The sequence below is a fragment of the Bombyx mandarina genome, chromosome 02 (genome assembly GCF_030267445.1).
Source record: "Bombyx mandarina strain Sakado chromosome 02, ASM3026744v2".
NCBI lineage: Eukaryota > Metazoa > Arthropoda > Insecta > Lepidoptera > Bombycidae > Bombyx > Bombyx mandarina.
The window spans coordinates 1,993,392-2,010,517 of NC_143209.1; the positions used below are offsets into that span (position 1 = coordinate 1,993,392).

The 17,126-nt window shown below is 46.6% G+C and overlaps 7 protein-coding genes across 7 annotated transcripts in view; 2 read left to right on the forward strand and 5 right to left on the reverse strand.

Moving 5' to 3' along the window:
• LOC149503359 (chorion class A protein L11-like) overlaps positions 1 to 17,126 on the reverse strand; it is a 128,788-nt gene that overhangs the window by 53,617 nt on the left and 58,045 nt on the right. The gene's annotated exons all lie outside the window — the stretch shown is intronic.
• Positions 1 to 17,126, reverse strand: part of LOC114252328 (chorion class A protein L11-like) — a 124,811-nt gene that overhangs the window by 49,628 nt on the left and 58,057 nt on the right. The gene's annotated exons all lie outside the window — the stretch shown is intronic.
• Positions 221 to 790, reverse strand: LOC149503365 (chorion class high-cysteine HCB protein 13-like). The gene is made up of 2 exons (XM_089734032.1): positions 740 to 790; positions 221 to 658 (listed from the first exon to the last, which is right to left on the reverse strand). The coding sequence occupies exons 1-2, from the start codon at positions 788 to 790 to the stop codon at positions 221 to 223; spliced, it is 489 nt and encodes a 162-aa protein (XP_089590158.1).
• Positions 1,121 to 2,024, forward strand: LOC149503366 (chorion class high-cysteine HCA protein 12-like). The gene is made up of 2 exons (XM_089734038.1): positions 1,121 to 1,171; positions 1,668 to 2,024. Exons 1-2 carry the CDS (start codon positions 1,121 to 1,123, stop codon positions 2,022 to 2,024), a joined length of 408 nt encoding a protein of 135 aa, XP_089590164.1.
• Positions 2,669 to 4,726, reverse strand: LOC149503367 (RNA-directed DNA polymerase from mobile element jockey). The gene has a single exon (XM_089732450.1). The coding sequence runs from the start codon at positions 4,724 to 4,726 to the stop codon at positions 2,669 to 2,671; it is 2,058 nt and encodes a 685-aa protein (XP_089588576.1).
• LOC114242013 (chorion class high-cysteine HCB protein 13-like) lies at positions 9,971 to 10,520 on the reverse strand. The gene is made up of 2 exons (XM_028173030.2): positions 10,470 to 10,520; positions 9,971 to 10,384 (listed from the first exon to the last, which is right to left on the reverse strand). The coding sequence occupies exons 1-2, from the start codon at positions 10,518 to 10,520 to the stop codon at positions 9,971 to 9,973; spliced, it is 465 nt and encodes a 154-aa protein (XP_028028831.1).
• Positions 10,851 to 11,819, forward strand: LOC114241987 (chorion class high-cysteine HCA protein 12-like). The gene is made up of 2 exons (XM_089734045.1): positions 10,851 to 10,901; positions 11,409 to 11,819. Exons 1-2 carry the CDS (start codon positions 10,851 to 10,853, stop codon positions 11,817 to 11,819), a joined length of 462 nt encoding a protein of 153 aa, XP_089590171.1.

Consider the following 17,126-nt stretch of genomic DNA (forward strand, 5'->3'; position numbering starts at 1 on the left):
TAACATCAGGTGAGCCTCGTCCACCCAATTAAGCAATTAAAAGAATAAGCAATTAACACGTATTCAGGAACATTTCACACGTTACAATAAAATACAATTGTGGTACTGAAAAGACAATGAGGATAATTACTGAAGGTGGGTTTTATTGATTTTTTCAATAATACATAACTCAATGAGCTTTTTAGTAGACGCCACAACATGAATGTTCGCAACTGCATCCTCAGCAGCAGCCGCAGCCTCCACAGCCGCATCCGCATCTACCACAGCCTCCACAGCCGCATCCGCATCCACCGCAGCCTCCACAGCCGCATCCGCCGCAGCCTCCACAGCCGCATCCGCATCCACCGCAGCCTCCACAGCCGCATCCGCACCCGCCGCAGCTTTGGGTGATACCGATGCAATCGTCTCCGCAGCCGTAGTCGATACAACCACAACCCGAGCTGCACATGTCGCCACAGACATCAGCAGTACCAAGGAAAGGCACTTCACCGCAGACACAGACATCACCATTGTACCTGTTCTCGGAACATATACTTAGACCAGTAGGAGCAGCCGAGTTGGAGCACACACAGAAGCGGTCACAACATCTAGAGCCACAACCTCCACAACCGCAGCCACAACCTCTACAGCCGCAGCCACAACCGGTGCCCAAAACGGACTATGAACAAATGAAAAAATTAAATATTTTTAAGTAATCATTTTAAGTTCAATTAATTAAATTTAAAATTAAAAGACTTACCTGAGCCACGAGGGCGATGGCGCAGACGAAGAGAATGAGTTTAGCGGCCATGTTGTTTCACTGAATGACTTCAGAATGAGTTGACTCTGAACTACATCAGCTTTTATACCGAGCAGTTTCCTTGAAAATCCGCATGCTTCATATCTAAATAGCATATAGACGTGACTTTGGAGATATTCTGCAGTTTTCGTCCTTCAGGCGATCTAATCAGGAAACAATTACGAACACCTGTTTGATTAAAAATTAAACTATCATTGTTTCTCAACTATTTGTCATTGAATTGTTTCTTATCTCAAGGTGAACATGATCCTTAGTTACTATATAAGAACGAAGTCTTGAAGCTTAAAGCATTCAAGATTAAGTACATGAATATCCAGCATCATGTTTACCTTCGCTATTCTCCTTCTCTGCGTTCAGGGCTGCCTGATCCAAGTAAGTTTTATTTTTTAAAAGCTTCCGAATGTAAGCAATGTTTTTAACTTAATAGGTCAGCTGTAGACCTCTTTTTTGCCCTTTCATTGTTCTCTGATTATCTTCGTAATAAAAACGAAAACGTAGAGGATTTGACAGATCTTGAGACATGAGGTCGAATTCTGATTTGTTCTGTAAGTGCTCCCTTCAAGCCGGAGAACAATGTTTCCTGTCTGTAGCAGCTCATAATAGACCATGTTACCACTAGTAATTGTGCATTTAATAACTTCGTCATTACACGATATTATTCCTTCACCGTGGAAATTATTATTAAAAATGTGATGGGTACGTAAATGACATATATATACTTTAGATTTTACTTTTTTACTCTAATACTTTAGATACATTGTAATTGAGGCAGATACTTACTCAAATTCTACAATTGACGAAATTGGTGGATTATGTACAGAGAAACTAATGTGTCAATGTTAAATTTTAATTTATGTGGCTGTTTTAGAATGTGTACGGTCAGTGCTGTGGCTGTGGATGCGGTAGTGGTTGCGGTTGCGGTTGCTATGGCGGCGAGGGCGAAGGTAATGTGAACGTCTGCGGTGAGCTGCCCGTGTGTGGTGAAACCTGTGTCTGTGGCCGCGTGCCCATCTGCGGTAGTGTTTGCTACGGGGGCCCTGCCTGTGCTAGTGGTTGTGTCTCTATCTGCGGACGTTGCTGCGGATGCGGATGCGGCTGTGGAGGCTGCGGTGGATGCGGGTGTGGCTGTGGAGGCTGCGGAGGCTGTGGAGGCTGTGGAGGCTGCGGTGGATGCGGATGCGGCTGCGGAGGATGCGGATGCGGACGTAGATGTTGTTGCTGCTAAGATACTCATTAAGCTACTTATTATTGAAAAAATCAACAAAATCCAGATTCAAGAATAATAATTTTTATTGTATTTTCATTACCACAATTATAATTTATTTATGTTTAAAAGTAAACATCTTTGTGTAGTAAAAAAATCTAAATAGAGTTTTCAATAAAAGTGAGTTCATAATTCGTCTATTTTCATTAGATTTGTTGTCTTGGTCGCATTCAGCAAAGCGATAATAGCGGTTTTTAAACTCCGGATGCAGCTAATATGTAGATGCAGAAATACTTAACATATGTTTACGAACGACTTCTACTGTGAAGAAATGAGATTGTGTAATAAACATGAAACTCACAAAAATTGTATTTATTTATTTATTTAAATAAGTACTGCCACATCACAAACATCTAACATTGAAAATAAATTTAAACTATTCAATTTATAGCCTGATGCATGTGACAACAATGGCGTACATAGCATTGGCAATTCATCGGCTCGAAAATGGAATACAATAATAATAATAATAAAAAAAAAACACTACTATTTGTTGAAATATTAATAAAAATGTCTAAAAATGTCATGTCATATCGAAAAGAAGAAAAGAAGAAATGTTAATATAATGTCAAGTAACAACAAGTCAGTTATAGAACAAGAAATGATCAACGATTAAAGTTAAAGTTAAGGTCCCTTTTCCTTTCTTTTCCTATTCTGTCCTTAAATACACGCAACTTGTCGTGGAACACATCAAGATCGGGCATCACTGTGATAAGGGAATGATACTCATCAATTATTCTACGGAGAGGTGCCTGCCGTCCCAAATTAGATTTTACAGGTGGGGTGTAGAAAATATATTTGAGTTTCCCGCGAGGATAGGTACGGGGAACCCTTAAAGGCATGTTCTCTAGAAAGTAGCTACACTGATATTGACCGCTTACGACTTTGTGGAAAAAGGACATGTCCAATAAAAGTCTCCGTTCACGAAGAGAACACATTCGAAACCTAATTAGGCGCTCTTTGTAAGGATTTCTGTGCGAAAAACCGCTAGAATTATAAGCTAAATGCCTAGTGAACGCTCTTTGAATGCTCTCAACGCGTTGCGAGTGCACGGCATAATACGGATTCCATACAACGCTGGCGAACTCAAGATGACTGCGCACCAAGGTTTGGTAAAGCAAGATTTTGGTGCGCTGACGCCTAAATCCGCAAGAGTTACGTTTCAAAAATCCGAGCATTTGAGCTGCTTTTGTGACAGACTTGTTAATGTGCGAGGTGAATTTAAGTTGACTGTCAACTATCACGCCAAGATCTCGGATTTCGTTAACTTCTGCCAGTGCTGTACCATCAAGCTTATATTCCGTAGCAAGTTGCTTTCTTTTTCTAGTGAATTTAATGTGAAAGCATTTATTTGCGTTGAGTGTCATACTGTTACAGCGACACCATTGTAGGATCGCATCTAGGTCACTTTGCAATTGGCGACAGTCGACAACAGAAACTATGGTTTTGTATATCTTGAGGTCATCGGCAAATAGTGACACCTTACAGTGACTTACTTTATCGACTATGTCGTTAATAAAGATTATGAAAAGAAGGGGTCCCAAATGTGATCCCTGGGGCACACCGGTATCTGCAAAATAAGTTTTTGAGTTAAATCCATTTACAGACACCGACTGAGGTCTCTGTTGCAAGTAAGACTCGAACCATTTCAAAAGTGGGCCATCCACACCGAACCCATATAATTTCCTCAAAAGAATTGAATGGTTAACTCGATCAAAAGCACTGCTAAAGTCGGTGTAGATGGTGTCAACCTGCCTGCCTGAGTCAACTTCATTAGACACATTGGAAATATAAGGGACCAAGTTAGTGACGATTGAGCGACCACGTCTAAAACCGTGCTGTGAATCCGAGATGCTACTGTCCACAAGCCGAAAGATTACAGGATAGACAATCGATTCAAATAGTTTAGAGAAGCAAGACAGGATGGAAATAGGGCGATAGTTTTTAACGTCAGAATTTTCTCCTTTCTTAAAGACTGGTACAATGCGCGCTTTTTTCCACTCGGGCGGAAATGTCCCATCCGCTAATGATCGGTTAAATATTAAGGACAGAGGCAGAGCTACAGCAGAGCCGCATCTTTTCACAAATACCGGCGGAATCCCATCTGGGCCAGCACCCTTCGCAGAGTCGATCTTTTTGATCGCTTTAAGCACCTCAATTTCTTCGATAGCCAATGAACACAACATCCGTTGTGGGGACCCGCAGCACTGAGATTCAAGCGTAAAGTTATCCGGAGGCGTTGAGCTGGGCAAGTAAATTGAGGCAAAATGTTCTGCAAAAAGATTCACAATGTCAGGGCCTGTTTTTACTACCTGATCTTTCAAGTTCATAGATGCAGGTATGGATGAGTCACTACCTCTTTTATGTTTAATAAAGCTCCAGAAAAGCTTAGGGTTTTTAGGGATATTAGCTTCGATGTTATTCCTATAATCTGAATAGCATTTATCGTACATTGCGTGGCATCTAGAGCGGAGCAGACGGTATTCAATTTCGTCTCTAGGGTTTCTGTATTTTTTGAACCATTTCCGAATTTTTTCCTTTTCTTGTAATAGTTTGATGAAGGAGGTGCTGAACCATTTAGGGAACTTAGATTTATTAAGGGTTTGTTTCGGCACATATTCTTCTAAGAGATCGTCCACTATTTTGTAAAATTTTATCAGCATTAAATCAATATTTTCACAGCCCGATAACTTTGTTTGCCAATCAACACCTTTCAGATTTTTAACTATGGATGGATAATCTGCTCTATAGAAGTTATATCTAGGCTTGCATTTGGGCTTGAGATAGACAAGTTTATTGTAGGGCAAATTCAACAGTAGATTAGGATGCTGCTTATAACATTTGCTCAGCTCGCTCGAAGGGCTCACAACATATGCATCTCAGCAGCTGGTTATAACCAAATCTAAAAACCTGTTGTCACTATTTGCAATTGCATTGACTTGAAAGAGATTGTTAATGAAAACAAAGTCAGTAATAGAATGTCCCAGAGGAGAGTTATGGTTTGAGGGTACCATATAATTACTATCCTTATGAGGGTCCCAACTAATAAAACCCAAGTTAAAATCACCTAAAATAACAAGATCATCGGCCCGATCGGCAATATTATCTGCGCTATCTAAAAAATACTTGAGAGTTTCGGTTTTAATTGTAAATTGTTAATCAAATATATAGGTAGGATCATCCTACCAGCATTGTGCCACGAAGTAGATACGCATTCCGGTGTGTAAGGGGGAGCAGTCAGTATGCAATACAATGCGATTGAAACTCGTGTCTCAAAGTGGGCAGCCGCATTAAAAAACGGCAAATCTGTCTAATAGACCGCTTCCTCGCCTTCAAAAACAAGGAACTTATCGCAATAAGCCTGTTACTCAAGAGGACCAACCGATCATCCTGCGTGTAGATACGGTGCACGTGGTCTTCAACCCCAGATTGGGTGAAGGCCTCCTCTAGTGATGTCCATTTGATTCTGTCTTCAGCTACTTTTTTCCAGTTTGGACCAGAATATTTAATATCGTCTTTCCATCTTGTTATAGGTCTACCTCTTGCTCTTTTGCCTAGGAGACCATTCCAGAAACTAACTTTTTTGGTCTATCTGTGATCAGTCAGTCATGCAACATGTCCCGCCCACTTCGATTACAATTTTTGAGCGTAACTCAGAGCGTTTGTTGCTTTCGTTATATTTCTCATTTAAGTGTGTCGTATTTTGTCCAGCTTCCTTATCTTTAGCATGCTTCGTTCAAGTCCTCTCTGACGGACGCTTATCTTTTTTCTTGTTTCAGCAGTGAATTTCTACGTTTGGCAACCATATGTCAAACATGGCAAGAGGCTTTCAGGCAAAATTCATGACTTTTGATTTAATGGCTTGTGGTAGATTTCTTTTAAAAATATCCGTAAGACCCCAGTACTTGTTCCATGTTGGTTTCATTTTTTCTCTATTTCTGTTTTTATTTTTCCTGTCAAAGCTTATAGTTGGACATAATATATTTTTCCACATATTCTAATGGTCTACTATTGACTGTTATTGGTCTTTTCAAGTTATTTATTATTGTCTTAGTATTTGTAACATTCATCTCTAATCCCACCTTTACACTAGCTAGGTGTGGGGTTTTTACCATGTTCTGTAGTTGTTAGGATGACTCGGATAGCCGAACTAGGTCATCAGCGAATCTCAGGTGGCTTAAGCAGGTGCCATTTATGTATATTCCTCGTTTGCTCCAGTCTAGCTTGTTTATGATCGCCTCGAGGACAGCTATAAATATTATATAGCTAAATATATTGGAGACAGCGGATCGCCTTGTCTTACTCCGCTTTCTATTGGGAAGCTAAGGCCTGAGGTTTTAAGTTTAATGTTACCGTTGCTGTTTTTATAAATGGATTTGATGATTTTTACATATCTTTCCTCCAATCCTTGTTCCTTGTTATGCTTTCCCAGATACTTGTATGTACTCTTACCGTATCAAAGGCTTTCTGGTAGTCGATGAATGATATTTATAGTGTTCTTTCGTATTTCTGATACTTTTCCATTATCAATTCAAGAGTATGAATGTGGTCAATCATTGAAAAACTCTTTCTGAAGACTGCTCGCTTCACCGGTTAGACGTCCTTTATATTAAGCATTAATTGTGTAACTGCAGTATTTATTATGTAAACACGGAAGACAAGTCGTCGTCAGTCTACAAGTTTGTAGTCGTCGTGGCCTAACGGATTCTTATCCAAGTGAGTACCTTGTTTCTTAAAAGTTTTTGCTTACGCACTACATACACAAGTTGGCTGTAAAATTTCGGCCCAGAATATCACCACCTTACTCTCACATTCTTCCAGTAAGTGTCACAAGTAGCGAATAAAGGATTCGAAGCCGAATGGGCAGAAGCTTTCTCTGCGTTATTTTACTTATTTCTTGACATACTTTGTGTCATATATGTGTAGGAGCTCATGGCCCACGTGATATTTTAGAAGTCATCGTGGCCTAAAGGATAAGACGTCCGGTGCATTCGTGTTGAAGCGATGCACCGGTGTTCGAATCCCGCAGGCGTGTACCAATTTTTCTAATGAAATACGTACTCAACAAATGTTCACGATTGACTTCCACGGTGAAGGAATAACATCGTGCAATAAAAAAGAAACCCGCAAAATTATAATTTGCGTAATTACTGGTGGTAGGACCTCTTGTGAGTCCGCGCGGGTGGGTACCACCACCCTGCCTATTTCTGCCGTGAAGCAGTAATGCGTTTCGGTTTGAAGGGTGGGGCAGCCGTTGTAACTGTGGCGGGTAGCCATCATACAACGCAAGATAATTGACAGATGCCTGAATCTCGCTTACGACATTTTCAAGTTAAGCTCGCATATATACAAGTTCCGAACAACAACGTACGGACCGTCGGTCTACCGAGCAATATCATCCGCTCAGTGGAAGATCTTCCCTTTGTCGTTAATCAGCTCCAAACTGGTCACCTGCGACGAGATGTGAACATGCAACCTTCTGATTCATCTTCAGCACATCAAGAACTTCGGCTACCACAATCCCCGCATTCTCGCAGATAAAAGCACGTCGTTGACAGTCGTCCCACAGCAAGCCAGCATCGCAGCCTCAACAGGACTATCGCAGCCGACTCACCGCGCTTCCTGGTCCTACGGCACGCAACTTCACTGCCTCATCACGCCGCTACAGTTCATCGCAGCCCACGTCCGGATCATCAATGCTTGGGGTCACACATCTCCGGCGTGGAAGCTCTGCATCACATGGACTACGCATGACACGCTCGCAACATTCAAGCTCAGTCTCGACTCACCGCAGAATTCGAGCAGCACTGGCGACATTCACGCAGCATTCAGCTCAGTTTCGACTCACTGCAAACTTCGAGCAGCACTGGCGACAAGCACGCAGCATTCAAGCTCAGCCTCGACTCACCGCAGGCTTCGAGCAGCACTGGCCCTTGCAAGCTAATCTCAGCACGGACAACGTTAATTAAAAATGACACGACCTCCAGTCTCGGAGGGGAGTGATGTGGCGGGCAGCTATCATACAACGCAAGATAATTGACAGATGCCTGAATCTCGCTTACGACATTTTCAAGTTAAGCTCGCATATATACAAGTTCCGAACAACAGCATTCGGACCGTCGGTCTACCGAGCAATATCACCCGCTCGGTGGAAGATCTTCCCTTTGTCGTTAAGCTTCCCAAATAACTATAGTTGAGACCTTAGAACTTGTATCTCAAGGTGGGTGGCGCATTAACGTTGTGGATGTCTATGGGCTCCAGTAACCACTTAACACCAGCTGGGCTGTGAGCTCGTCCACCCATCTAAACAATAACAAAAAAAAAAACTAAAACAAGCTTCTAAGTTTGGGAAGAGGTATCATTTCAGAATAATAAGCAATTTGTTTAACAAAAGAACAAGTGTCTTCAACAATCAGACATTACCCGGCTAATTTTTTAATTTTTTATTGAAGTGTTACTATTGGCTCGGGTGCCTTTTCAGTTTCACCAGGACAGGTGGACGAGCAAAAGCTCAGCCAGGGTGGTGGGATAAGCTTACAGCTGCCCGAATGCCTCCGAAGGAGACCTAACACTCGGGAGCAACTGTTTCGCGAATGAATCTACTACCAGATCGGAATCGCGACCCGCTGAGAAGATCCGGCGGGAAACTCAGCGGGCTGATGAATGGATTAGGTTGCACGTCGAACTCTTTGCCGAGTTCGATGAGTACGTTTACCGGAGTCCCTGAGCCTGCTCCTAGTGTTACAGCTAAAGGTGTCTAGTGTAAAAGCTATTGGATCTGATGGATCCGTAAAGACGTGTCTTGGGCGTCGACGGTGACTGGCTCCTGCGTGATCAGGATTCGGGGAGAGTCAGCAGCGGCAACGAAAAGGCGATTATCCTGACGCATAGCCTGATCGAAGTAACGTTCCGATGCTGACTAGTTCATGTGTTTTCGGATTGATTCGAGGCCCAGGTCATCGACTTACTTGCGGGACTCCAGCTAAGAGCGATCGCAGGGAGGGGCGGGTTCCTTCGACTCGATATCGAAAAAAGCGGTTCGACAAAAAGTCCCCTAGGCTTAGGGACCTCGATAACCGTACTCGTCGAACTCGACAAATCTTTATTATCTAATCAAAATCTAGTACAACACGACCCTTACGGCATACGACCCTTTTTTTCTTCACTGATCTATGATTCTGACAAAAACTGAAAGTTTTATCACAGTCGCCCGATGTTTCGTTATAGTGACCTATAATTACTGTACTATTTGAGAATTCATAGAATTCAGTTGTTATGGAATGATACCTGTTATTGTGCATCAAATCGAGATACATCAACTATGCCAGGGCATAATAAAGCTACTATCTGAATTTTATAAATAAATTAAATCTGGCAATCTGTTCTGACATTTATACATTCAAATATCTTGAAAATTTTATAAAGCTTCTATTGTTAAATTATATTCGATATCAGATGTGACCGTGTCGCTACAATATATTTGACAGCCACGTTTCTTTCAACCAAGAAACATACTGGCGTCTCTGAGCCCTCGTGGTTAAATATCAACACCCCGCCTGTTTCTGCCTTAACAAGTAACGCATGGCTATTTAAAGGATGGGGCATCCATTGTACTATAAAACTGAGATTGGGAACTCATTTCTCAAGACGGGTAGGGTGACATTACCGTTGTTGATTGATGTCTATGAGCTCCAGTAAACATATAACATCTCGTCCACTCAATTAAGCATTGAAAAACCTAACACGTATTCAGGAACATTTCACACATTAGAATAGAATTCAATTGCGGTACTGAAAAGACAATGAGGATAACTACTAAATGTGGGTTTTTATTGATTTTTTTAATAATACATAACTCAATGAGCTTTTTAGTAGACGCCACAACATAAACGTCTGACACCACATCCTCAGCAGCAACCGCAGCCTCCACAGCCACATCTGCGTCCTCCACAACATCCACAGCCGCATCCGCATCCACCGCAGCCTCCACACCCACATCCACATCCACCGCAGCCTCCGCAGCCACATCCGCATCCGCCACAGCTTTGGGTGATACCGATGCAATCGTCTCCGCAGCCGTAGTCGATACAACCACAACCCGAGCTGCACATGTCGCCGCAGACATCGGCAGTACCAAGGAAAGGCACTTCACCGCAGACACAGACATCACCATTGTACCTGTTCTCGGAACATATACTTAGACCAGTAGGAGCAGCAGAGTTGGAACGGACACAGAAACGGTCACAACATCCAGAGCCACAACCTCCACAACCGCAGCCACAACCTCTACAGCCGCAGCCGCAACCGGTGCCCAAAACGGACTATGAAATAAAAAAAAAACAATTAAATATTTTTAAGTAATCATTTTAAGTCCATTTAATTTAATTTAAAAATTAAAAGACTTACCTGGGCCACGAGGGCGATGGCGCAGACGAAGAGAATGAGTTTAGCGGCCATGTTGTTTCACTGAATGACTTCAGAATGAGTTGACTCTGAAGTACATCAGCTTTTATACCGAGCAGTTTCCTTGAAAATCCACCTGCTTCATATCTAAATAGCATATAGACGTGACTTTGGAGATATTCTGCAGTTTTCGTCCTTCGGGTGGTGTAATCAGGAAACAATTACGAACACCTGTTTGATTAAAAACCAAACTATCATTGTTTCTCTACTGTTTGTCATTGAATTGTTTCTTATCTCAAGGTGAACATGATCCTTAGTTACTATATAAGAACGAAGTCTTGAAGCTTAAAGCATTCAACATTAAGCGCCTGAATATCCAGCATCATGTTTACCTTCGCTCTTCTCCTTCTCTGCGCCCAGGGCTGTCTGATCCAAGTAAGTTTTATTTTTTAAAAGCTTCCGAATGTAAGCATTTTTTTTTAATTTTAAATCGGTATACCTTTTTTGTACCTGTTCATTGTTCTCTGATTATCATCGTATTAAAAACAAAAACATACAGGATTTCATAAATCTTGAGACATGAGGTCGACTTCTGATATTGTGTTCTCTAAGTGCTCCGTTCAAGCCGGAGAACAATGTTTCCTGCCCGTATCAGTTCTCTGTAGACCATGCTACCGCTAATAATTACGTGTATGTTAATAATCATCACACTATATTGTGCCTTCACTTTGGAAGCTGCTATTAAAAAACCTGATGGGTACATATGAGATACATTTTTGTGACATACGTACATATGTACGGTTACTCTTTAACTCCACTACTTTAAATACATTGTAACTGAGGTAGATACTTACATTAATTCTACAATTGACGAAACTGGTGCGTTATGTACAGAGGAACTAAGGTGTCACTGTTTAATTTTAATTTATGTGGTTGTTTTAGAATGCGTACGGTCAGTGCTGTGGCTGTGGATGCGGTAGTGGTTGCGGTTGCGGTTGCTATGGCGGCGAGGGCGACGGTAATGTGAACGTCTGCGGTGAACTGCCCGTGTGTGGTGAAACCTGTGTCTGTGGCCGCGTGCCCATCTGCGGTAGTGTTTGCTACGGGGGCCCTGCCTGTGCTAGTGGCTGTGTCTCTATCTGTGGACGTTGCTGCGGATGCGGATGCGGCGATGGAGGCTGTGGATGCTGTGGAGGCTGTGGAGGCTGCGGAGGCTGTGGATGCTGTGGAGGCTGTGGAGGCTGCGGAGGCTGTGGAGGCTGCGGAGGCTGCGGTGGATGCGGATGCGGCTGCGGAGGATGCGGATGCGGCTGCGGAGGATGCGGATGCGGACGTAGATGTTGTTGCTGCTAAGATACTCTATAAGTTATTTATTATTGAAAAAATCAACAAAACTCAGATTCAATAATATTTTTTATTGTATTTTCATTACCACAATTTTATTTTATTTATGTTTGAAAGTAAACATCTTTGTGTAGTAAAAAAAATCTAAATAGAGTTTTTAATAAAAGCGAGTTCATAATTCGGCTATTTTCATTAGATCTGTTGTCTTGGTAGCATTCGGCAAAGCGATAATAGCGGTTTTTAAACTCCGGATGCAGCTAATACATATGTAGATGCAGAAATACTTAACATGAGTTGACGAACGACTTCTACTATGAAGAAATGAGATCGTGTAATAAACATGAAACTCACAAAAATTGTAAATTTGTAGTCAAATATATAGGTAGGATCATCCTACCAGCATTGTGCTACGAAGTAGATACGTATTCTGGTATGTGGGGGGAGCAGCCAATATGCAATACAATACAATTGAGACTCGTGTCTCAAAGTGGGCAGCCGCAATAAAAAACGGCAAATCTGTCTAATAGACCGCTCACTCGCCTTGAAAAACAAGGAACTTATCGCCATAAGCCTGTAACTCAAGAGGACCAACCGATCATCCTGCGTGTAGATACGGTGCACGTGGTCTTCAACCCCAGATTGGGTGAAGGTCTCCTCTAGTGATGTCCATTTGATTCTGTCTTCAGCTACTTTTTTCCAGTTTGGACCAGAATATTTAATATCGTCTTTCCATCTTGTTATAGGTCTACCTCTTGCTCTTTTGCCTAGGAGACCATTCCAGAAACTAACTTTTTTGGTCTATCTGTGATCAGTCAGTCATGCAACATGTCCCGCCCACTTCGATTACAATTTTTGAGCGTAACTCAGAGCGTTTGTTGCTTTCGTTATATTTCTCATTTAAGTGTGTCGTATTTTGTCCAGCTTCCTTATCTTTAGCATGCTTCGTTCAAGTCCTCTCATTCATGACTTTTGATTTAATGGCTTGTGGTAGATTTCTTTTAAAAATATCCGTAAGACCCCAGTACTTGTTCCATGTTGGTTTAATTTTTTCTCTATTTCTGTTTTTATTTTTCCTGTCAAAACTTATAGTTGGACATAATATATTTTTCCACATATTCTAATGGTCTACTATTGACTGTTATTGGTCTTTTCAAGCTATTTATTATTGTCTTAGTCTTTGTAACATTCATCTCTAATCCCACCTTTACACTAGCTAGGTGTGGGGTTTCTACCATGTTCTGTAGTTGTTAGGATGACTCGGATAACCGAACTAGATCATCAGCGAATCTCAGGTGGCTTAAGCAGGTGCCATTTATGTATATTCCTCGTTTGCTCCAGTCTGGCTTGTTTACGATCGCCTCGAGGACAGCTATAAATATTATTGGAGACAGCGGATCGCCTTGTCTTACTCCCCTTTCTATTGGGAAGCTAGGGCCTGAGGTTTTAAGTTTAATGTTACCGTTGCTGTTTTTATAAATAGATTTGATGATTTTTACATATCTTTCCTTCAACCCTTGATCCTTTAAGCTTTCCCAGATACGTGTATGTCTTACTGTATCAAAAGTTTTCTGGTAGTCGATGAATGATATTTATAGTGTTCTTTCGTATTTCTGATACTTTTCCATTATCAATTCAAGAGTATGAATGTGGTCAATCGTTGAAAGACCCTTTCTGAAGACTGTTTGCTTCACCGGTTAGATGTCCTTTATATTAAGCATTAATTGTGTAACTGCAGTATTTATTATGTAAACATGGAAGACAAAAACAAGTTTCTAAGTTTGGGAAGAGGTATAATTTCAGAATAATAAGCAATTTGTTTAATAACAGAAAAAGTGTCTTTTGAACAATCAGACATTACCCTTTTTTTTTTTTTTTTCGGGTAGAGGGCCGAACCTCTTACGAGGTCCCCGCGCATAAGGGGCGCGCGGGGACCAACGATCTGCATGGTGTTGTGAGGAGACCGCGGGCCCAAGGATTTTAGGACACACCCACTAAACGACTCCCCTGCACTCTTACACCCGACGTCCGATCCCCTCCGAGGTCAGAACCCGGATGAGGTAGCCCCCCACCGCGGTCAACACTACAACCAGACGGCGCGGCTCACCCCCTCAGGTCGCCCCTTGACCTTCACCGGGGGGAGGCCGCTACCTACAGGGGCCGGGACGTACGGGCGTATTCCCGCCTCCGGCCCCCGGCTCGACGGCGACGGATCGGTGCGGAAAGGGAAGAGCTCTCCCTCTCTCGCTCCGCCGCCTCCTTCTGCGAGATGGTGGACTCGCAGAAGTCGAGCATCGCCTTCCAGGATGCGTCGCTGCCGAGCATCGTAGCCACGACGCGCGGCAGCGAGAGGTCCTCTCCTATGACCGCGACGAGGGCAGCGCGTTGCTCGTCGAATCCAGAGCAACGCGCCAATGTATGTTCCGCTGTGTCATCCTCGTCGCGGTTAGCGCAGTGGTGGCACTGCGTCGTCGGTTCCCTTCCGGCTATTTTGAAAAGGTACCGGCCAAAACAACCATGGCCGGTCAATATTTGCGTCAGCCGGAAGGTGAGGCATCCGCGGTCGCGGCCCACCCAGTCCGCGAGAACCGGGCGGACCGCCTCGACGGTACGGAGGCCGGCCGATGGGTCCGCCAAGCGGCGAGACCACGCCTCCAGCACGGACCGCCGAGATTGGAGCCTCCGCGCTCGAACTACTCCTTCGCCGGGGCGCCCTTCCCCCCTAGAGCGAAGGTCGCTACGCCACCGGTAATCGGCAGCGAGCGCCTCCGCCTCCAGGTCCCAGGGTGGCGCCCCGGCGAGCAAGCACGCCGCCTCGAAGGAGACGGTGCGGTAGCTTCGGATCGCCCTGACCGCGATCGCGCGCTGCGGACGTCGCAGCGTCGCGACGTTCTTGCGGGTCAGGGCGTGGCACCATACGGGAGCCCCGTATAGTGCCATCGACTGCACCACCCCCATGTAGAGGCGGCGCGCCACCTGATCGAGACTCCTGACGTTTGGAAGCAGCCGGCTCAAAGAGCCGGCCGTCGCCATCAGTCGAGGGCCCAACTTCGCAAAGTGAGCGCGGAAGTTCCACCGACCATCCAGTTCAAGGCCGAGGTACCGAAGACCGGTCACCCCGACCCCGACGCGGACGCCTCCGATCACGAGGTGGGCACCCAGAGGCGGCGCTCGTCCCGGCCCGTGAAACAACAGGGCCTAGGTTTTGTCGAGCGCCCCCTCCAATCCCAGCCGTCGGATCCTTGTGACGACATGTGCCTGCGCACGCCAGACGAGCAGACTCCCGGTAGTCCCTCCCCGGAGCCACGACCAACGTGTCGTCGGCGTAACAAATTACGCTCAGCCCGGGGAGGGGACCCCGTACAACGCCCCGCAGGACCCAGTCGTAGCCGATGTTCCACAGCAGGGGGCCCAGGACAGACCCCTGCGGAACACCGCGCTCGACGGGGAAGCGGTACATCGCCCCACCGTGTCCGACGACCTGCCCTCGAGGTAGGAGCCGATCAGTCGGCGGAGGTATGCGGGGACGCCGTGATACTCCAGCGCCCCCGCGATCACCGACCAGGGCAGGGTGTTGAAGGCGTTCCTTACATCTAAGGATAACGCCATCACCACCCCACCCCGGGACACGGCTTCGTCGGAGAGGGCACGCACGCGCAGAATTGCGTCTATCGTCGAGCGGCCCTCTCTGAAGCCGTATTGTTCCGCCGAAAGATCGGGACCCGTCTCGGTTAGGTGCCGGACGATGCGGGCCGCGACGATCCTCTCGAGCATCTTGCCGGCTTCGTCTAGCAACACAATGGGGCGATAGCCCGCGGGTGAGTCCGCGGGGCGCCCGTCCTTCCGCAGAAGGACCAGTCTGCCCGTCTTCCATTTCGACGGGAACCGTCCCGACTCGAGGCACGCTTCGAAGAGCCCCCCGAGCCGGTCCCCTAGGGCCTCGAAGGCCAAGCTCCAGACCCGGCCGTGAACGCCGTCAGGGCTGGGGGCCGCGTCCTTCGCTTTCATTCTGGACACGGCCGCATGGATCTCCGCCCCCGTGATAGGGGGAGGGGGCTCCTCGGCAGCGGGAACGCTGGGGCGACGCGGAGGCGTGCCCCACGTGGCGTCCATCTGGGGGGGCTCAAAGTCCCCCCCTGCTGCCAGCGGGAAGAATGCCGCAACAATTTCCCGCAGCTGCCGAGGCTGGAGCCGCTCGGTCACCGGGAGCGCCCACGGCTGCAGTTTCCTGCGAACCATCTTGTATGGGCGCCCCCAGGGATCTTCGTCGAGCGACTCCAGGAGAGTCTTCATGCTCTGCTTCTTGGCCTCGCCGATGGCCAGCTGCAGCGCCGTCTGCTTTTGACGACAGTCAGCGTGCAGCTGGGCCGCCGTCTCCACGAACGCAGCGTCGCGACGACGGCGGCGGCGGTGGCGTGCGCTCCAGCGGCGCGCCCTCACGCACTCCTCGCGGAGTCTTGCGATCTCGGGCGACCACCAGAACGCACCCCCACGTGGTGCTCGGGGGCCGACCTGGGGCATGGCGGCATCACAAATGTTTGCCATGGTGCCCCGGAACCAGTCGACCTCCGCATCCACGTCCGCGAGCCGCCCGGGTTTTGGCGCCCACGCAGCAACAGCGGCCGCCTCCATCAGCAACTCCTTGTTCATCCGTTTCAAGGCCCACCTGGGGAACGAACGGGGCGCACCTTGCGGGAGCTCCTCCTCGCCGCGGGCGCCCACGGCTGACGACGACGACAAGGAGGAGGCGGAGAGCTCGAATCGGACGTACCTGTGGTCCGAGAGCGTCTCCGCCCCCTCGAGTACGCGCCAGCCGCGGGTGCGGCGCACGGCGGACGGGGACGCGAACGTCACGTCCACGTGAGATTCCCCGTTCCACCGCACGCTAGTCGCGACCGTGCCTCTGTTTAGGAGACAGAGGGCGGGACCCGAGGCGGTGCAAAAGCGCCTCGAGCCCGCCCAGAAACCGCTCGAACTCGGCGAGGCTCCTGTTCGGAGAAAAGTACGCCCCGATCACGACGGTCCCGTCGATCCTAGCCGCGATGTACCCGGGTCCCCTGGCCACCATATCCAAGGGGGGTAACGCCGCGGACTGTCTTAGTACGATGGCCACGGAGCCGTCGACGTCCCCGATCCAGCAGTCCTGGTCGGTGGGGACGAAGTACGGCTCCGCGGCGACAGCGACGTCGATTGACCACTCCGCCATGGTGTGGACGAGGAGATCCTGTGCCCTGGCGGAGTGGTTCAAATTATTTTGAAGGAAGCGATGGACGCAACCCATTACGGGGCTACGTCCATCGCTCCCTCGTCTGTCCCGCC